Genomic DNA, 22,662 nt, shown 5'->3' on the forward strand with positions numbered 1-22,662 from the left:
CTTTTTGTCTTGCTTAGGCTTAATTTGGATACCTAGGTCAAGACTTCGCTTTTGCCCTTCTGTGGCCCTATGCTTTCCCATCTCCTTAGATTGCGTTAAATGTCCTATACCAGTCTCATTTCATACTGCTGAGGGTACAGTACATGTCTATGGGCTTCAGATCCTTCCCTCAACTCAGTATAGGGACTTAGAAGTTGGCAGATCCTGGTGATGCCTCTGCCTAGGTTTTGAAGCCTCTGTGCTCGGGATATTTTTCCTCAGCTTTTGTAGGGCATGGCAAATCAAATTTTTCTATCCAAACTAGAGGTATTTCTTAAAATTTTCAAGTTTTTTAGTTCACATTTCTTTCTCACTACTGCTTCCAGGCAGTAATCAGGCTGCCAGTCATACTGTACCATACAGAATTTTTTTCTGTCCGCTACTTTTTAAACTTTATTAAGTTCTTAGTTTAAATAGTTTTTTGTATTACAGTGTGTAACTGATAGGTTTTCTGCTAAAAAAAAACCACATACACACAAATATATATATATATATATCTTAGTTGTTGGTAACAGGACGTTCTTTAGTCTTTTTTCACTCTATACTTGAACATTTGTACGATTTTCTAAATATTTACTTTTGACATAATAACATGTATTATAGGAACTCTACTTCTTAGGCCAGGGTTGACTTGGAATCAGTTGTTTTAAAAATAAAAAAAAAATTCTCATGGCTTTAGTAATTTAAGGTTTTTCGAATGTCTTCTAGCTTTTATAAAACCATGTATTTTTTTTAAAAAATAATATGTTCTTTAATTACCTTTTATTTCACTGGCTTTAAGGGAACAGGTGATTTTTGGCTGCATGAATGAATTGTGTAGTGGTGAAGTCTGAGATTTTAGTGCACGTGCCACCCAAATAGTGTACATTGTATCCTACTACATTGTGTAGTTTTTAAAAAATCTCTCATCCCTCTCCCATCATCCCCCTTTCTGAGTCTCCAGTGTCCATTATTCCTCTCTGTATGCCTTTGCATACCCATAACTTAGCTCCTAATTACAAGTAAGAACATGTGGTATTTGGTTTTTCATTCCTGAATTACTTCAGAATAATGGCCTCCATCTCCATCCACGTTGCTTCAAAAGATATTATTTCATTCTTTTTTATGGCTGAGTAGTATTCCATGGTTTATTTTTTTAATTCACTCATCGGTTGATGGGTACTTAGGTTGGTTCCACATCTGGCAATTGTGAATTTTGCTGTGATAAACATACATATGCAGGTTTTTTTTTTTTTGATACAGTTTTCCTTTGGGTAGATACCCAGTAGTGAGATTGCTGGATCAAATGGTAGATTTAGTTCTTTGAGAAATCTACATACTGTTTCCCATAGAGGTGGTACTAATTTACATTACCACCAGCAGTACCTAAATGTTCCCTTTTCATCACATCTATGCCAATATCTGTTGTTTTTTGACTTTTTAATAATAGCCATTCTGGCTGGGATAAGGTGATATCTCATTGTGGTTTTAATTTGCACGTCCCTGATGATTAGTGATGTTGAGCATTTTTTTTCATGTTTCTTGGTCATTGTATACCTTCTTTTGAAAAATGTTTGTTGATGTTATTTGCCCTCTTTTTGATGGGATTATTTTTTTCCTTGCAGATTAGTTGGAGTTACTTATAGATTCTGGATATTAATCTTTTGTTAGATGCATAGTTTGCAAGTATTTTCTCCCATTCTGTGGGTTGTCTGTTTACTCTGATTATTTTTTGCTGAGCAGAAGCTTTTTAGTTTAATTAGGTCTCATTTATTTTTTTGTTGCATTTGCTTTTTGTGTCTTAGTCATAAATTCTTTGCCTAGACCAATATCCAGAAGAGTTTTTCCTAGGTTTTCTTCTAGCATTTTTATGGTTTCATGCCTTGGATTTAAGTCTTAAATCCATCTTGGTTGATTTTTGTATATGGTAAGAGATAGGGATCCAATTTCATTCTTCTACATGTGGCTATCCAGTTTTCCTGGCAACATTTATTGAATAAGGTGTTCTTTTCCCAATTTTCATTTATGTATGCTTTGTCAAAGGTCAGTTGATTGTATTTGGCTTTATTTCTGGGTTCTCTACTCTGTTCCTTTGCTCTATGTATGTACTTTTATACCAGTACCATGCTGTTTTTGTTACTATAGTAGCCTTGTAGTATAATTTGAAGTTGAGTAATGTGATGCCTCCAGATTTGGTTTTTTAAGATTGTTTTTTGGTTCCATATGAATTTTAGGATTGTTTTGTCTAATTCTGGGAAAAATGATGTTGGTATTTCAATACAAATTGCACTGAATCTGTAGACTGCTTTGGGCAGCATGGTCATTTTCATGATATGGATTCCTCTAATGCATGAGTGTGGGATGTATTTCCATTCGTTTGCATTGTCTGTGATTTCTTTCAGAAGTGTTTTGCACTTCTTGTAGAGATCTTTTACTTCCTTGGTTAAGTATACCTAGGTATTTTATTTTATTTTTTTGCAGCTATGGTCAAAGGGATTGAGTTCTTGATTCTCAGCTTAGTCATTGTTGGTATGCTACTGATTTGTGTACTTTGATTTTGCAACCTGTGACTTTACTGGATTTATCAAATCTTGGAATCTTTTGGAGGAGTCCGTAGGATTTTCTAGATATATAATCATATCATTGGCAAACAGAGATAGTTTGACTTCTTCTTTTCCAATCTGAATGCCTTTTATTTCATTCTCTTGCCTGAGTGCACTGGCTGTGGCTTTCCATATGTTCTTATTTTTAAAGGAGAGACTTTTACCCAAAATGAAAAAATTATTTGGATTGGAAATTGGAAGAAGTACTCTGTAAGTATTATTTTTTACATAGTCAAATTTGGTGGTTTAATTTTATGTCTAGATTTTGCTGTCATTCATAGCATACATTTATAAAAGTTTATAAAAATGTTCTTTATTTTCTTCCAACATAAAGTTATTAATTTAATTAGTGCATTCGGTATTTACCAGGAGTTCTGTAGGAATCATGAGTAGCTTTTGGGTTTTTCTGCATATAAAAGTGTAAGTATCATATTATGTAATAATTCATGTAATTATCCTTATTTAGGAATGTTTAATGTACTTCTTTTTTCTCTTCACAGATTCTTTCAACTTTTAAGAACAAATGCACCTTATAGCTCATGGAAGAAAAAACACAAATCAAGACATTTTTGGGTTCCAAGTTGCCAAAGTATGGAACAAAATCTGTAAGAAGTACATTGCAGCCAATGCCAAATGGGACACCTGTTAATTTATTAGGAACTTCCAAGAATAGTAATGTCAAAAGTTACATCAAAAATAATGGCTCTGATTGTCCATCATCTCATTCATTTAATTGGAGGAAAGCAAATAAATATCAGCTTTGTGCACAAGGTGCCGAAGAGCCTAACAATACTCAAAATTCACATGATAAAATAATTGATCCTGAAAAACGTGTTCCTACTCAAGGAATGTTTGATAAAAATGGGATAAAGGGAGGTTTGAAAAGTGTTTCTTTATTCACATCAAAGTTAGCAAAGCCATCCACTATGTTTGTGTCATCTACAGAGGAGTTAAACCAAAAGTCTTTTTCTGGACCATCTAATTTGGGTAAATTCACCAAAGGCACATTATTAGGAAGGACTTCATATTCTTCGGTCAATACTCCAAAATCACAGTTGAATGGATTTTATGGAAACCGATCAGCTGGTAGCATGCAAAGGCCTAGAGCGAACTCCTGTGCCACCAGAAGCAGTTCTGGAGAAAGCTTAGCTCAATCCCCAGACAGTAGTAAATCTATTAATTGTGAAAAAATGGTAAGGTCACAAAGTTTTTCACATTCCATTCAGAATTCATTCCTTCCACCTTCATCTATAACCAGATCACATTCCTTTAATAGAGCTGTGGATCTTACAAAGCCTTATCAGAACCAACAGCTATCCATTAGAGTGCCTCTACGGTCAAGTATGCTAACAAGAAATTCCCGGCAGCCAGAAGTACTCAATGGGAATGAACATTTGGGGTATGGATTTAATAGGCCTTATGCTGCTGGTGGAAAGAAGTTGGCTTTATCAAATGGCCCAGGTGTAACTTCTACTTTAGGTTATAGAATGGTTCATCCCTCTCTACTGAAATCTAGCCGATCTCCATTTTCTGGGACTATGACAGTTGATGGAAATAAAAATTCACCTGCTGACACATGTGTCGAGGAAGATGCTACAGTTTTGGCTAAGGACAGAGCTGCTAATAAGGACCAAGAACTGATTGAAAATGAAAGTTATAGAACAAAAAACAACCAGACCATGAAACATGATGCTAAAATGAGATACCTGAGTGATGATGTGGATGACATTTCCTTGTCGTCTTTGTCATCTTCTGATAAGAATGATTTAAGTGAAGACTTTAGTGATGATTTTATAGATATAGAAGACTCCAACAGAACTAGAATAACTCCAGAGGAAATGTCTCTCAAAGAAGAGAAACATGAAAATGGGCCACCACAGGATATGTTTGATTCCCCCAAGGAAAATGAAAAAGCCTTCAGTAAAACTGATGAATGGATAGATATAAGTGTCTCTGGTAAATATTACTTACCTTAAGTTTTTTTGCTTTCTTTTAAATAATATAACTGAACTTACATTCAGGATTATCTTCAGATAGATTTCAAGATATTATCAGTTTCACGGAGGGATAGATCTAGACAAAATTGAGGTGGGGCAACGTTTATTTTCCTGTGACTTTTGCTCCATACCCCATTTTTCACCCTATCCAAGACAATATTAATAAAACCACTCTTAACCTTTGTTGTTCTTTGGCTGTTATACACAGCCTATTCCTGCTTAGTATATGCAGTGCTTCTAAATGACTTCCCCTGCTTACCTCAACCAGTGTGGTATGCCATTAAACAAACCATCTCTTCTCTTAGGATAGCATTTCATTGCTATTTGTTAAGAGTAAAGCTGTACCAAAGGGTACAATGAGATAATATAGGTTATGTCTAATCTCACGGATTTTTTTATCCTAGAAAATTCTTCTTGTTTAGCAATTTTTTAGATACACTTCCTGAGAGAGCTTTATTTATTTATTAAACTGAAGAAAGTGAAATAATACCTGTTGAACATTTCCTCTTATGTTTGGTTATCCTGTTACTAAATGCTGGATAAAATGTATTTGGTATTTGTATGCCCATATACCTGAATAAAGAACAACTAAAGGGATTAGATATAGACATGTGGTATAATCAGGGGACTAGATCGTGCATAGAAATGCATGTACAAACCCTTGATTGTCTATAGGTCTTCTAAAAGAGACTGCCGGAACAAGTTTATTTCCTTATAGGGAGGCAATTATGAGTACCCTACATTATTTAATCTATGAAGTTAAATAGTGTACACAGAGGAAAAGGAGTTTCCTGGCCAGTGTTTAAAAATAAATATCTTGGGAAATATAGGAATATGAGGGTTTATTTACATGTTTGGAAATATTACAGAAGTGAAAGATGACTAAATGAATTTTCTTTTCCTCTATTAGAAAATATTTCAGTAGGTTATTTTAAAGATTTTGGCTCTTGATGTTTTTATTGCTTAGGATATAGAAAATGCTACAGTTATGAGTGCTTTTTTTGAGCCAGCTTTTTTGCTATGATATATCAAATTATTAGCACTTATATTTTTAGGACATGAGAAACAATTATATTTTTGTGAATCAATAACCTTTTTTCTCTTGAAGACAGGAGTGAATGTACAAAACATGCTTCTGGGAATAATTTGGTTTCACCAGATACAGACTACAGAGCTGGTTCTTCGTTTGAACTCTCTCCATCTGATAGCTCTGATGGAACATACATGTGGGATGAAGAAGGCTTGGAACCCATTGGAAATGTCCATCCAGTTGGGAGCTATGAGTCCTCTGAAATGAACAGCATAGTATGTATGGATTTATATACTCTTGGAATATTTTGTTTACCCTACTATAGAGAGACTTGTGATGTGATTGATTTTGTAAAAAATTTATGAATTAACTTTACTACTTTGAGAAATGGAAATTCATATTTGTTAAGAGCCTATAAAATATCTGACTCTAATATGAAATAAAGCATGGAGAATATATGACATTTGACTTAAATATACTCAACATGTTTACATATATATTCCTCATACATATGTGCATACTATATTAGTAGGTTAATCTATGCCAGTGGTTCTCAAAGACTGGGGGAGGAGGTCAATGACTGGAGGTGGTTTTGGTTGTCATATTGATGAGTGCTTCTTGGCATCTAGTGGGTAGATGCCAAGGATGTTGTTTAACATCCCACAGTCCACAAGACAGAGACCACAATGAATTATCTAGCCTAAGATGGCAGTAGTGCTGCTGTTGAGAAACCTTGGCCTGTGCTATACTGAGGTAACATTGAAGTGCCAACTCTCAGTGGGATAATACAATACAAGTGTATTATTTTACTCTTAGAAAGTTTGTTGTGGGTCTGGACAGCTCTCTAGGGCAGCTGTCTTTAGTGATCTAAGCTGCTTTGATTTTGGGGCTTGACCATCTTTTGAGGTCCCTTCTTTTCACTATGGCAGAGGAAGAGAGTGCCAGAGGGTCTCACACGTATAATTACTTGCGTTGGCCTGCAGGCAACACTTGGCACTTCCGTTCATGATCTGTTGACCAGAACTAATCATGTGGTCCCATCTGAGTACTAAAGGGACAGGAAGTGTAATCTTTGTGTGTCCCTGGAAGGCAAGGGAATCAGCTATGGGCAAGTGTTAGAAGACCTGCCATGAATTTATATGTGCATATTTTAAGAAACATGGCAAGTAATGTGGATAATATGCCATATGGGTAAAGTGTAATTGGTATGTTTAAAGTGATTCATTGCAGTTATTCAGTATATAAAATACGATTTTCCAGTAGTTGTATGGGAAAATTGGTAGTCTGTGGATATATTAAATTCCAAGTGGATTTCAGGCAGTGTAATTTTCTATACTCCTATAAACCTTTTACTTAAGCCATTGTTAACAGAGGCTTAAATTGCACAAACATTTTTTTTAACCGTTGTCAACACCTTGCATACAAACATTTAATTTAGAGACAGTGTCTTCATCTCATTAGATAAAGGAGGCTCAGAAAAGATAACAGTTTAAGACCTTACATGCTGTCTTACTAGGAGTTTTAAGGCAAATATGATTGAAGTGCAAATGAAAATGGTGTCCAGCAGATGGCAGCAATAAACCACTTAGTACCTGACAGTTTTTGGAGGCTAACCACCTTGATTCAGTTCATTGTTGCTGTAACTAATCACAAAATAGCTTTCTCTCAAAGATTTCAGAATGCATCTGGATTAACTGTTAGTCCTTAAGATCCATGAGTTTCCTCCTTGTTCAGTAGGTTTATGTCTATTGGTATGGGAAGAAAAAAACATGCATTCTGTGCTTTGGAACAAGATGGTGTTTCTGTCTTTCTCTTCTGATCTAAGGAGAAGATGACAAAGTCTGAGAAAGAATAGAGAATTGATGGCAAAAGTTGAGAACCATGTGTTGAGTTCTCGTACAGTGATGTAGGATTTACCATTTTTGCTCTGAAGTTACGTGAATTTTTTGTTTTGTATAAATTTTAGGTGTGTACCTGTTCAGAATTGTTGGTTTTTTTTTTTTGGGTGAATTGGACTTTCCATCATTACTTAGTGATCTTCTCTATCTCTAACTATGCTTTTTGTTTTCACACTCCTTTTTTTCCAAATATTAATATACCTTACCAGTTTTATTTATATATTTTCTCTTCTTTTACTATCAGCCTTTTTTATGTATAGCAAATAGTTTATTATTTTAAAATTTTCAGTTTGTCTTTTTCTTTTGACTAGTGAGTTTAATCCTTTTATGTTTGTATTGTTATACTTGGACTGTATTTACTCTGCCATCTTATTATTTTTATTTAAATTGTCTTGCTTTTTTTTTCTGTTTCTTTTTCTTTTTTTTTTTCCTACAGTGGTTCAAAATAGTATCTCTTACTTAACCCTTCAAGACCTTTAGCATATTCTCACTTTTCTTGTCTCTGCAACACTGCTTCTACCAGTCCAGGTAAAGATAAGGAGCTTTCACTAGAATGTACATCAACTGTGTCACTTCTAACACAGTTTAGTTCCACCCACTGTTCATTTCTGCTGACATTGTTTTTGTAGTAAGTCTTCCTTTTTGAAAGAAACAGTGTGTTGATATACATTCTGATGCAATCTCCTAATCATGTCAAGGATCCCAACAAATAGTTTGTAGACTAATTACTTTTCATAACACCAGTCTAGAATCCTGGCTATTTATTTGTTTACATGCTACCAGTATTATGCAGAGGTCTAATTTACGTACAGTAAAATGCACAAATCTTCTGCAGACAGACCAGAGAATTTTGATAAATTTGTATGCTTGTTTGACAATCATCCATATTAAGATATAGAATACGCCCATCGCTCCAGAGTGTTCCCTTTCTGTTCCTTTCAGTCAGTCATTCTCTTACTCTGCAATCACTGTTGGTTTTGGTCACTATAAATTAGCTTTGACTGTTCTTGAACTTTATATAAATGAAATCATAAAGGTGCTGGTTTATATCTAGCTTCTTTTCATTAATATTATGTATTTGTCAGTTGTAGTTTCTTTACTCTTATATCATATTCCTTTGTGTGAATATACTACAACTTATCTTATTGTTCATGGGCATTTAGGTTGGTTCCAGTTTCTGGCTATTAGAGTATTGCATGATTGTGAAGATTTTGATGTATGTTTTTTTGGTGAACACTTATTCATTTTTGTTGGGAAAATGTGTAGGAGAGAGATTCCTGGGTTATAGGCTATGCTGATGGATAAAGATGCTGTCAGTGTTTCAAAGTGATTGTGCCTGTTTACACTCCCCACTGGCAGTAAATGAACATTCCGGAAAATTCACCTTCTTGTCTATTCTTGGTGCTTTCTGCCTTTTTGCATTTTTGCTATTTTGTGGGTATAGTAGTATTGCATTGAGATTTTGTCTTGTATTTTTTGATAACTACTCACAGAGCACCTTCACATATGTTTATTGGGCCATTAGGATATATCCTCTTCTGTGAAGTGTCTTGTGTTGGGTTTGTTTTCTTAATGATTTGTAAAAATTCTTCATATTTTTTGACATAAATATTTATTTTGTATCAATATGTAGATGTTTGTATTCATGTGTATATTTACATTTTATATATGTAGAGTGTATTCTTTACTGTGAGTTGCTTTTGAAATCTCTTAGTGTCTGTTGATATAGAACTTACCAATTTTGATATTGTCCAGTTTTACAAGTTTTCCCTTTACCGTTACCACTTTTTTTAAAACTGTTTGTGAAGTCTTTTCCCACCTTAATATCATGAATATATGTTTCAATGTTTTGCTCTAAAAGCATTATTTATTTTTAACCTTTTACCTGTAGGTCTCTAGTCCCCATCTGGAAATTATCTTTGTGTATGGTGTGAGATAGATGTCACGATTAATTTATTTTAGTCATCTTTCCCCCACTGTACTTCAGGGTCATCTTCGTCATAAATCAGTGACTGCATATATAAATATTTCATTGCATAGACAAATATTTCTGTTTATTTTGTCAGTTATATGTTATTTTCATTATCGTAGCTTTAAAATAAATTTTGCTGCCTGGTAGGGTAAGTCTTCCAGCTTTGTTCTTTTCCAAGATTTCTGTAGCACTTCTTAACCTTTTGTATTTCCAATTAAATATTAGAATGAGCTTGTCAGTTTCCAGGAAGGACCTGCAGGGATTTTGAATGAGATTGCATTGAATTTATAGATGATTTTGGAGAGAATTGACATATTTATGATGGAGATATAGTCCTCCATTAATTTCAGACTTTAGAAATACTTCTTGCTAATGTTTTGTACTTTTCTATAAAATGTTACGCATGTTTGATTTTGACACTCTAAGTGGTACCATTTTTATAATTTTATGAGTTTTTGTTGTATATACAAATATACCTGATTTTTGTCATGTATATTTGACTTTTCTAATAACCTTGTAAATTCATCTACTAGTTACAATAATTTGCCTTTGGATGATTTTGGAACTTGTATATACATTCTATAATCATACCATTTGCAAAAAAGTTGCCTCACCACCCCAGCGCTTGCCCTATTACACAAGTTAGGACCACCAACATGATGTTGAATTGAAATGGTGATAGAATTTCAGAGAGAAAGCCTTAATAGTTCACCATTAAAGTTTTTGGGAGTTGAGAGGGAGTTTAATCAGAGTATGGAAATTCTCTTTTATTTTGTTTGCTGAATTTTTGTTGTGAATGAATATTAAGTTTTACCAAATGCTTTCTCTACATCTGTTGAGATAATGAATTTTTTTTTTGTGTTAGTGTGGTAGATTGCATGGCTCGATTTTCAAATAGTAAACTACCTTTCCATTCTTAGAATACATTCACTTGGTTGTGATGTATTATCTTTTCAAATGTTGTTAAACTAGATTTTCTAATTTTTATATTTTAAAATTATTTTTTAAAATTAAAATTTTTTTTTTTTTTTTTGAGACGAAGTCTCGCTCTTCTCACCCAGGCTGGAGTGCGATGGCGCAATCTTGGCTCACTGCAACCTCTGCCTCCCAGGTTCAAGCGTTTCTTCTGCCTCAGCCTCCCGAGTAGCTGGGATTACAGGCGCCTGCCATCACGCCTGGCTAAATTTTGTATTTTTAGTAGAGACAGGGTTTCACCATGTTGGCCAGGCTGGTCTCGAACTCCTGACCTCAGGTGATCCGCCCGCCTTGGCCTCCCAAAATAGTGGGATTACAGGCATGAGCCACCGCGCCCGGCCTAAAAATTAATTTTTAGAAAAGAGATAGGGTCTATCTCTTTTTGTCCAGTCTGGCCTTGAACTCCTGGGCTGAAGTAATCCTCCTCCCACAGTCTCCCAGGTAGCTGGGACTACAGGTGCATGCCACTATACCCAGCTCTGCTAATAGTCTATGTTTTTGCATGTATGTTCATGAGTAAGATTGTTCTACTCTGTAATTTTCTTGTTTTTCTACTGATGTTCTTGCCATGTTTTGGTATCAAGATCATGCTGGCTTTATAATGAGTTGAGAAGTGTTTCTTATTTTTCTGTCCTTTGAAAGAATTTGTGTACAACTAATGTGCTTATTCCTTAGGTATGTAAAAGAATTTGCCAGAATTCAGCCTTCTGGACCTGGAGTTTTCTTTATGAGAAGGTTTTTAATAACAGTTTTAATTTTTAGATATTGGCATATTAAAATTTGTATGTATATTCGTGTTGGTTTTTGAAAATTTGTCCATTTCATCTAAACTTGTCATTTGTTGGTGAAAGTTGTTTAGGATTATCCTCTTTTTAACATCTTATAGGGACGTCTGCTTTTCATTCCTACTACTGGTTATTGGTGTTTCCTCTCTTTTTCTTCATTTCCAAGAACCAAATTTGGGCTTTGCTGATTTTTCTATATTGTGCTTATTTTCTGTTTTTATTGATTTTGGTTTATATCTTTATTTCCTTTCTTCTACTTTTCTTTAGTTTAATTTGTTTTTTCTTTTCCAAAGTTTTTGACATGGAAACTAGATAATTGATTTTTAGCCTTTCTCCCTTCTCTGGCATATGAATGAATTCTCATAAAGAGAAGCCTTTATTATTTGGGAAAGAATGCATTCAGTAAACACCCTAGTAGTAAATATAGCAGTTAGTTTCTTTTTATGTGCGTTGTTTTAAAATTATGAATTCTAAGGCATGTTGTATAGGCCATTTTCCTTAATGCATTTATATATCCGTGAACAATATACAGTATGATTTTGTACGTATTTTACAACTTAGGTAAGTGATACGTAATATTCTACAGGTTTCTTTTTTAACTCAATTTTATGTTTTTTGTGTATATGTGTATTTATATTGTAGTTCTAATTCATATTTATTACTTTATAATATTCTGTCATTTGAATATACCTGTATTTTTCTCTGTTCTCCTGCTAATCTACATTTCAGTTATTCTTTATTGCTAATAATAATGTCTACATGGTGTAGCAGTGAACATTCGGATTCAATTCTCTTTGATCATATAAGTCAGTTTCTTTAGGATATAAACCTAGCTATAGCGTTCCTAGGATATAAAACTAGGAATAGTGTATTTTCAACTTTAATGATATTATCAAACATCTCCCTAAAATGGTCCTACCAGTGTATACCTTCCAGTAGAGGATGAGAATTTCTGTCACTTATCATCTGAACCCCATATGTCGTCATCTGACTTCAACATTTTAATCAGTCTGGTGAGTGTGAGATGATACATAATTTTAATTTACATTTATACTATTATTGATTTTGTCATTTTTTCACACATTTTACTGGCAGTTTTATTTCCTTTTATGTAAATTTTTACTTCAGTGATTTTTCAGTTGGGTTTTGCCATTTTTCTTATTGATACGGAAGAGTTTTTTATGTGGTTGGAATTTAATTCTTGTTAAATGTGTTGCAGTAATCTTCTCTGAGCCTGTTGCTTCTGTTTTGTTTTTTGTATCTTTTTACCGTTCATAGTTTTTGCTTTTGACAATTAAATCTAGTAATGTTTTACTTCATGGTTTTTGCTTCACATGCTCATATATGGCGCGTGTGTGTAAGACACCCTTTCCCATCCTAAGGCCGTAGAGGTATTTTGTTTACAGAGGGATGTTATTGCATAATGATTAAGAGCCAGGGCTCCGGAACAAGCTAAGTTAAAACTCCACCTCTGTCATGTGCTAGCTGTGTCTCCTTGGATTCTCTGTGTTCCTTTTTTTTTTTTTTTTTTTTTTTTTTTTTGAGACAGAGTGTAGTTGTGTCGCCCAGGCTGGAGTGCAGTGGCGCAATCTCGACTTACTGTAAGCGCCGCCTTCCTGGGTTCATGCCATTCTCCTGTCTCAGCCTCCCAAGTAGCTGGGACTACAGGTGCCTGCCACCACGCCAGGCTAATTTTTTTGTATTTTTAGTAGAGATGGGGTTTCACCGTGTTAGCCAGGATGGTCTCAATCTCCTGACCTCGTGATCTGCCCACCTCGGCCTCCCAAAGTGCTGGGATTACAGGCGTGAGCCACCATGCCCAGCCTCTCTGTGTTCCTTTTTAAAAAATATAGATGGTAATTGTACGCACCTCCAGGGCTGATGTTAGGAAGTACATGCCTGAATGGTATGACAGTCATGTGATTCCCTGGTGATACTGGTTGTTGTGTATTTTGAGTATCATCTCTCACTAACTCATGGGATTACTATGAACATTAAATGAGGTCATATATATAAAGTACTTATTAATGCCAGGGATATAACAAGAGCTCAGCAGATGTTTGTTATTTTGCTTTCTAATTGTTTTGTTTTACATTTAAGACTTCATCCGAAGTTGGTATTAGGCACAGTAATTTACACTCATTAATATTCTTCCACAATATGCTTGGGGTGCTATGCAGAAAAGAGTTAATGTCGCAGGTCTAAGATTGCCTCTTCTTAGATAACCCGCTTGAAAGGTTGGCACTTGGCTGGTAAACAGTTCCTTAGAGTGCTATAAAACTTTTCATAAATGATAAGAGCACAGTAGGCTTGCTGTGCCTAAATTGTTTGCACAGATAATGTGATTTATGCTGAATACCTGCTTTCCTTCTGGGAGTCTAGAATTTTGATATATGCGAGGCAGAGGGTACCCACAAGACCATCCCCCAGTGAAACCTTGGGAGCTGAGTTTCTTAAGAACATCCACGGTGGGCCGGGCGCGGTGGCTCATGCCTGTAATCCCAGCACTTTGGGAGGCTGAGGCAGGTGGATCACCTGAGGTCAGGAGTTCAAGACCAGCCTGACCAATACAGTGAAATCCTGTCTCTACTAAAAATACAAAAATAAGCCGAGTGTGGTGGCACGTGCCTGTAGTCCCAGCTACTCGGGAGGCTAGGAGAATTGCTTGAACCCGGGCGGCAGAGGTTGCAGTGAGCCCAGATCATGCCATTGCACTCCAGCCTGGGTGACAGAGCAAGACTTTCTCAAAAAAAAAAAAAAAAAAAAAAAAGAACATCCGTCGTGGACAAGACTTTGCACTCTTTGCATGTATTGTCACAACTGGTTGCTGGAGGAATTAAGCACATCCTGTGTAACTCCATTGGGAGAGGACTCCTGGAAGCTTACACCTGATTTTGCCCCATGTGACTTTTCCTTTCTTATTTTGCTTTGTATCCTGCTGGAATAAATCTTAGTTGTTAATATTACTGTATGCTGAATCCTTTGACTCCTTTTAGTGAATTTTCTATTTTGGGAGTGGGCTTGGGGACTCCTGACACAGGTACTGATATGAAGTTATCTTTGTTTACTTCGTGGTAGCATCTTTTTTTGTTCCTCATCTTTTATATTAGTCCTTTGAAATAGCTATGGACTACCTACTACCTTTGGTTTCAGACTAGGATGAATTCTAGAGGAGTTGAGTAAATTGGCACTGATAGGTTAGGAAGTAGTTTACTACTTGTTACACTCTCAGTCTCAGAATTTTTGAACTCAATAAACTTTTAACTGATATTTAACTTTGTTGATTAAATATAGCATTTTTTCTGATAAATATTATTATAATCATTGTATGTGCACAATCTTAGGCAAAAACATTTTTTTCTCTTGTAAACACAGTGAGCCATACTCAGAATCTTCTTTGCAGCAATGCTAGGACAATACAAGAGCTCTCATTGAAGAATAGTTGAACTACAATGTCATGATGATTGATTTTCTAACACTGAAATATTTAGGAGGTGATAATTTTAAATTATCACATGGAGTGCCTTTATTTTTGGAATGATTTTTATAGGAGGCCCAAAGAAGTGTTTGAATCAGATCATCACTGAAAGTATCTGGCTTTATTTTTGTTTTATCAGCCTTGCCTTATCTTCACATAGTGGGGAAGTTTAACTCCTTATTTAAATGAGATTCTTGTTCACTTTAAAAGGTAAATCCAAAAACTTACTTGTATGCTTTTGACACACCAACAAGTAGGTATGCCTTCATTTTCATGAGGCTAACACATTTTATTTACATTTTTTAATCTGTGTTTTACTAAGAGGAGAGCTGGCTAGATTTGGGTTTCTACCTTGTGACTGATATAGCTAGACTTTATTGAGATTTAAATGTCTGCTGAATGTCATAATATTCTTAGCAGTGTTTGCGTGGGTATATGAGTTCCCTAGATTATTTGCACTGAAATTTGGAATTTCGCTAGTCCAAAAATATGGAAGAAGAATATAAAAATATCAAACCTGGCTTATATTTGCCTTACTTGGTTTTGAGTTTTAGAATGAATTTAGGAAGTTTTTAATTGCTCTCTAATTTTGTATCTGTGACATTTTACTTCGCTTGGGTTATTTAACTCTAAGGAAGAGACCAGAGATGCTTTGATCTTTTTATTTATTTATTTATTTATTTATTTTTATTTTGAGATGGCGTCTCCCTCTGTCTCCCAGGCTGGAGTGCAGTGGTGTGATCTCGGCTCACTGCAAACTCCACCTCCCGAGTTCACGCCATTCTCCTGCCTCGGCCTCCCAAGTAGCTGGGACTACAGGTGCCCGCCACCAGACCCGGCTGATTTTTTGTATTTTTAGTAGAGACGGGGTTTCACCATGTTAGCCAGGATGGTCTCGATCTCCTGACCTCATGATCTACCCACCTCAGCCTCCCAAAGTGCTGGGATTACAAGCGTGAGCCACCGTACCCGGCTGAGGTGCTTTATTCTTTCTAATGTGTATTCACATATACTATCTCAGGTGGTTGCACCTTCTCTACATTTTGCTAGTTTTTCACTTTATTTAACAATATTATACTACTGTCAAACTGTTTTCATTAAACTCTGGTGAGATCATATTGTTGCTGCTTTAAATCTGTATCTGAATAACAAAGATCAGAGCAGAACTAAATGAAATTGAAATTAAAAAATCATAAAAATGATCAATGAAATGAAAACTTGGTTCTTTGTAAGGATAAACAAAATTGACAGGCTGCCAGCTAGATTAGCCAAGAAAAAAAGAGGAAAGATTCAAATAAGCATGATCAGAAGTGATAAAGGTGATTTTACAACTGATGCCATGGAAATACAAAGGATCATCAGAGACTGCTATGAACATCTCTATGTGCACAAACTAGAAAACCTAGAGGAAGCGGATAAATTCCTGCAAACATAACATCCCAAGATTGATCCAGTAGGAAATAAAAATAATGAATAATGAAATTGAATTAGTCATTAAAAAAACTACCAACTAAAAAAAGCCCAGGACCGGACAGATTCACAGTCGAATTTTACTAGGCATGCAAGAGAGCTGGCATCAATCTTACTGAAACTATTCCAAAAAATTGAGGAGGCGGAGGAATTCCTTCTTAACTCATTGTATGAAACCAATATCATCCTGGTACCCAAATCTGGCATGGACACAACAAAAGAAAAAAACTACTGGCCAGTATCCTTGATGAACACACATGCAAAAGTCTTTAACAGAATACTGGCAAACCAAATCAAACAGCAACTCAAAAAGATAACTCATCATGATCAAGTGGGTTTTATTTTAGGAATGCAAAGATGTTTCAGCATACACACATCAATAAATGTGACCCACCACATAAACAGCAAACAAAATCCATATGATCATCTCAATAGATGAAGAAAAAGCATTTGATAAAATACAGCATCCCTTCATGATAAAAACCCTCAGCAAACTAGGCATCAAAGGAACATACCTGAAAATAATAAGAACCCTATATGATAAACCTGTAGCCAACATCATACTGAATAGGCAAAAGTTGAAAGCATTTCCCCTAAGAGCTGGAACAAGACGAGGATATCCACTCCCATCACTCCTATCAGCATAGTCCTAGCCAGAGCAAACAGGCAAGAGAAAGAAGTAAAAGCCATCCAAATTATAAAAGAGGAAGTAAAATTATCTGTTCGTTGTTGATATGATCTTATACTTAGAAAACCCTAAAGATTCCTCGAAAAGACTTTTAGAATTGATAACTTCAGTAAAGTTTCAGGATACAAAATTAATATACAAAAATTGGTATATCCATACACCATCAGTGCTCAAACAGAACCAAATTGAGAGCTGAAATCAATTTACAATAAACACACACACACACACACACCCAGGAATACATTTAACCAAGGAGGTGAAAGACCTTTACAAGGAGAAGTACAAAACACTGATGAAAGAAATCATAAATGATACAAACAGATTGAAACATTTCATTCTTAAGGATTAGAAGAATATCATTAAAATGACCATACTGCTCAAAGTAATCTACAGATTCAAGGCAATTCCCATCAAATTACCAACATCACTTTTCACAGAATTAGAAAAAACAATCCTAAAATTCAAGTGGAACCAAAAAAACACCCCAAACAGCCAAAACAATCCTAGGCAAACAGAACAAAGCCAAAGGCATCACATTACCTGACTTCAAACTATACTACAAAGCTGTAGTAACCAAAATAGCATGGTACTGATATAAAAGTAGACACATTGATTAATGGAACAGAATAGAGAACCAAGAAGTAAAGCCACATGCATACATCTGACTGAACTTCGACAGAACCAACAAAAATAAACTACGGGGAAAGGACACCCTATTCAGTAAATGGTGCTTGGCAGATTGGCTAGCCATGTGAAGAAGAATGAAACTGCACCCCTGTCTCTCACTATACACAGAAATTAAGATGGATTAAAGACTTAAATGTGAGATCGAAAACTATAAAAATCTGTGAAGAAAACCTAGGAAAAACTCTTCTGGACATTGGCTTAGGCAAAAGATTTATGAGTAAGACCTCAAAAGTAAATGCAACAAATCAAAAATAGATAAATGGGACTTAATTAAGCTTTTGCACAGCAGAAGAAACAACAGAGTAAACAGACAACCTACAGAATGTGAGAAAATATTTCCAAACCATGCATCTGAAAAATGACCAGTATTCAGAATTTACAAGGAACTCAACAAGAAAAAAATGTATAACTCCATTAAAAAAATGGGCAAAGGATATGAACAGACATTTCTCAAAAGAAGACATACAAGCAGCCAACAAACATAAAAAAAACTCAACATCAGTAATCATTAAAGAGATGCAAATCAAAACCACAGAGAGATTCTACCTCACACCAGTCAGAATGGCTATTATTAAAAAGTTAAAAAATAACATATGTTGGTGAGGATGTGGAGAAAAGGGAATACTTATAACACTGTTGGTGGGAATGAAAACTGAAAATTAGTACAACCTCTGTGGAAAACAGTACAGAGATTTAGCAAATAACTAAAAATAGAATTACCATTTGATCCAGCAGTCCTACTACTGGACATCTACCTAGAGGAAAAGAAGTTATTATATCAAAATGATATCTGCACTTGTATGTTTATCACAATAAATATAAATTATCAAAATAGCAAAGTCATGGAATCAACTTAAGTGTCCATTAGTAGTTGATTGGATAAAGAAAATGTGGTATATATACACCATGGAATACTATGCAACCATAAAAAAGAATGAAACTGAGACTGGGCCTAGTGGCTCATGCCTGTAATCCCAGCAGTTTGGGAGGCTGAGGCAGGCGGATCACTTGAGGCCAGGAGTTCAAGACCAGCTTGGCCAACATGGCTAAACCCTGTCTCTACTAAAACTACAAAAATTAGCCAGGCATGGTGGCACAAACGCCTGCGATCCCAGCTATTCGGGAGGCTGAGGCACAAGAATCACTCGAACCCGGGCAGAGGCTGCAATGGCGGAGGCTGCAGTGCGCTGAGATTATGTCACTGCACTCCAGCCTGGGCAACAGAGCAAGACTCTTTCTCCAGAAAACAAAAAACAACAACAACAAAAGAAGAATGAAGCTGTATTCTTTGTAGCAACATGGACAGAGCTGGAGGCCATTATTCTAAGTATAATAAGTCAGAAACAGGAAATCATATACTGCATGTTCTCACTTGTAAGTGGGAGCTAAACAGTGGGTACATATGGACATAAACATGGAAATAATAGATACTGGGGACTTCAGAAGTGGGGAGGATGGGTGGGGGATAAGAGTTGAAAAATTACCTATTGGGTACAGTGTTCACTGTTTGGGTGATGGGTTTCTAGAAGCCCAGACCTCACCATTATGCAACATGTTCATGGAGTAAACTTACACATCATGAATCTAAAATCTAAAAAAAATCTGTATCCATGTTCAGGGCCTTTTTCATACTACTGCTACCTTGCCTACATTCCCAGGCTAAGACCATTTGAGATTATTTATATTTTTCTTAATGCTCCCATCTATTCCTCCTTTAAGGCTGTATTCAGACTTTTATTTTCTCCCCTCCCCCTAAGGGTTAACTGTTCAATGATGAGACCCCATGGCACTTTAAATCACACCCTGGTTTTCTGCCTTTCTCCTTCCTGTTATATCGTGAGGACAGCCTCTTTTCATCTTTCTGTGCTGTGATACTGACTTAGTGTGTGTAGGTGCTCGATAAATGGCTCTTTCCCGTTAGAATTAATTACTCCTTTCTTCCTACGTCTAATCATGTTGCTTCCTCCTACTTTTGGCACTTTATTTCAGTTTATAGTATACTACTTTGTATTGATCTTCATACCTGCACTGAAGTAATTTTAATTTTTTTTTTTTTTGAGACAGAGTCTGGCTCTGTGGCCCAGGCTGGAGTGCAGTGGTGCAATCTCAGTTCACTGTAAGCTCCGCCTCCTGGGTTCATGCCATTCTCTTGCCTCAGCCTCCCGAGTAGCTGGAACTCCAGGCGTCCGCCACTACGCCAGGCTATTTTTTTGTATTTTTAGTAGAGACAGGGTTTCACCGTGTTAGCCAGGATGGTCTCGATCTCCTGACTTCGTGATCCGCCCACCTCGGCCTCCCAAAGTGCTGGGATTACAGGCATGAGCCACCGCGCCCGGCCACACTGAAGTAATTTTGAAGACAAGGACTGGACTTTTCTTTTCTTTTGTTTTTTTGAGATGGAGTCTTGCTCTTCACCCAGCCTGGAGTGCAATGGCACGATCTCGGCTCAAAGCAACCTCCACCTCCTGGGTTCAAGCAATTCTCCTGCCTCAGCCTCCTGAGTAGCTGGGATTACAGGCACACAACACCATGCCTGGCTAATTTTTTGTAGTTTTAGTAGAGTCGTGGTTTCACCATGCTGGCCAGGCTGGTCTCGAACTCCTGACCTCGTGATCTGCCCGCCTCGGCCTCCCAAAGTGCTGGGATTACAGCGCTCCTGGCCTGGACTTTTCTTCAGTAAAATTCTCATTTTCTGATGTTTATGCCCCTTTAACTCAGGTTTTATCGTACATCCTGTATCAGTATTAAGTTTCTTCTTAGTATGTATGTTTAGATTCTATTGCTTTGGGTTAGAATAAAGTCTCAAAGTTTGGTTTGTGATCCATAAGGTTATTTCATGGCTGGACTTTGCCTTGTTTACATTTGTCCTTCCACTGTGAATACATAGCCTTTTTTATCTTTTCTACTGAGGCCACTGTAGAATGTTATTTTCCACATTCATTCATACTCATGAAGTGGTGGGAAGGATTGGATAGATGGTGTTGATGATCTCTACAAAGTGATGCAGAAACCAGTGTACTTGTACCTATTAAAAAGTGACAGCAAAAAGTACAAATGACTCCCTTCCACCCCCTTGAGCCATTTGCACATAAGCTTCCTACCTGAAGCCCTATGGCCTTCAGATACTTTAATACAGTAATTCCCAAACTTTCTGGCACCAGGGACTGGTTTTGGGGAAGACAGTTTTTCCATGGACTGGAGTGCAGATGGAGATGGTTTTAGGATGAAACCCTTCCACCTCAGATCATCAGGCATTAGATTCTCATAAGGTGTGTGCAACCTAGATCCCTCATGTGCGCAGTTCACAATAGGGTTCACTCTCCTATGAGAATCTATTGCTGCTGGTGATCTGACAGGAGGCAGAGCTCAGGCAGTAATGCTCATTTGCCTGCTGCTCACCTCTTGCTGTGCAGCTCAGTTCTTAACCAGCCATAGACTGGTACTGGTCCATGGCCCAGGGGTTAGACTCCTGCTTTAATGTATACTTCTTGGAAACAAGAACATTTTCCTATATAATCACAGAATAACCATTCGCATCATGAAATTAACATGAATGCATTACTACCACCAAATCCTCGGACCCTATTCAAGTTTCTCCATCTGACCAATAATAACTTTTTTTTTTTTTTTTAGTTGTCAAATGATCCTTTATTGAAATATTTTCCTTTGTGCTTCTTAACTAGCTGGCCATTCTACCGCACCACTGTTTATGTCATCTATGATGTCATGAGGGTGGCAGCCATCAGCATTGCAGCCCACAGACTAGGCAGTCCCCAGGATCTCTTTAATCGTTCCAGAGAGTTCTCTGGCTAAAGATCAGTGCCACATCTGTTGAGCAATGTTGACAATCTCATCAAAAGTGATATTTTCACCTTGTTTAATATTTTCCTGTTTCGTTCTGTCTCCTGGCAGTTCCTTGAGGGCTTTGATGATCGGTGCAGAGGGAGAAGGTACCACGTCAATCTGGGCCTGTCTATTCTGAATAGTCAGTTTCACTGTAATTCTCAGATCGTTCGAGGTACTGGTTGCCCTGGGGGCCGATCTTGGGGGCCAGTGCAGATGTGGCATTGACTTTACCTCGATACACCTCAGATACACAACTTTGATCTCAAAGCTGGGGTGGAACTTCAGCAGCATGGTGGAGGCAGCTGGTGTCGGATGAACCTGGATTTGGTACAACCAAAGAGAGTTGCACCTTGGCCTCTTCTGAGCCAAAAACTGAAGGCAGTAATATCTTCTATAGTAAAAAGATCCGTGTTAGAATCACACGTTGGTTTTGTTAATCAGGGACTTTAGTCTCTTCAGTCTCCTGGCCAGTGAGTGCTCCTTCAAACAGACTCCTGTGTGTTTTTCTTCTCTCATAATTCTTTGAGCACTCCCTTGCTCTTTTGTACAAGATGTTTTAGTCTCATCTTTCATTTTTTTCTGCCCTAGGCCTGGAATGAGTGATTTCTCCTAGAGCCCTTGTTCTTTTTATTAGGAAATGCTGTTTCAGAGCCAAGTTTTGGGGGCTAGATGTGCTCACTGCTATTGAAAAGTTGCTGCTCATAGGCATCTTCAGTGGTGAGAGCTAGGGAATATATTTATATATATACATATATACTTCCACACACATGTATCAATATTTATGTCCACATTATTTATATATTTTGAAAACCGTGAATTCAAACTAATACCACCAATTCCATCCTAACACCACAGGATTCAATTCTAGTTTTTTCCCTTTCTATATTTGCAGTCCCCATCTCTGACGGTGATAAACCTGACTTCCATTATTATCCTTAAAATATTTACAGTTATGCATTATTTAACAATAGAAATACATTCTGAGAAATGTGTTAGGTAATTCCATTGTTGTGAAAGCATCATAGAATGTACTTACACAAACTTAGAAGTTGTAGCCTACTATACACCTAGGCTATGTGATATTAGCCTATTGCTCTTAGGATACAAACCTGTATAGCATGTTACCTTACTGAATACTGTAGGCAATTGTAACAATAACGATATTTGTGTATCTAAGCATATCTAAATATAGAAAAGGTAATGCACTGCACTATG

At 36.5% G+C, this 22,662-nt stretch overlaps 1 protein-coding gene and 1 pseudogene across 5 annotated transcripts in view; one reads left to right on the plus strand and one right to left on the minus strand.

Moving 5' to 3' along the window:
- Window positions 1–22,662, plus strand: part of CCSER2 (coiled-coil serine rich protein 2) — a 189,891-nt gene that overhangs the window by 39,251 nt on the left and 127,978 nt on the right. For all 5 annotated transcript variants that reach the window (XM_034931016.4, XM_014346506.6, XM_003828207.6 and 2 more), the window contains 2 exons: window positions 3,122–4,577; window positions 5,727–5,923. In XM_034931016.4, coding sequence (XP_034786907.1) covers window positions 3,161–4,577; window positions 5,727–5,923 — 1,614 coding nt within the window. In that variant the 5' untranslated portion in view covers window positions 3,122–3,160. The remainder of the gene's footprint in view (window positions 1–3,121; window positions 4,578–5,726; window positions 5,924–22,662) is intronic.
- On the minus strand, window positions 12,788–22,200 carry LOC117974665 (large ribosomal subunit protein uL11-like; annotated as a pseudogene).

Source organism: Pan paniscus, chromosome 8 (genome assembly GCF_029289425.2).
Source record: "Pan paniscus chromosome 8, NHGRI_mPanPan1-v2.0_pri, whole genome shotgun sequence".
Taxonomy (NCBI): domain Eukaryota; kingdom Metazoa; phylum Chordata; class Mammalia; order Primates; family Hominidae; genus Pan; species Pan paniscus.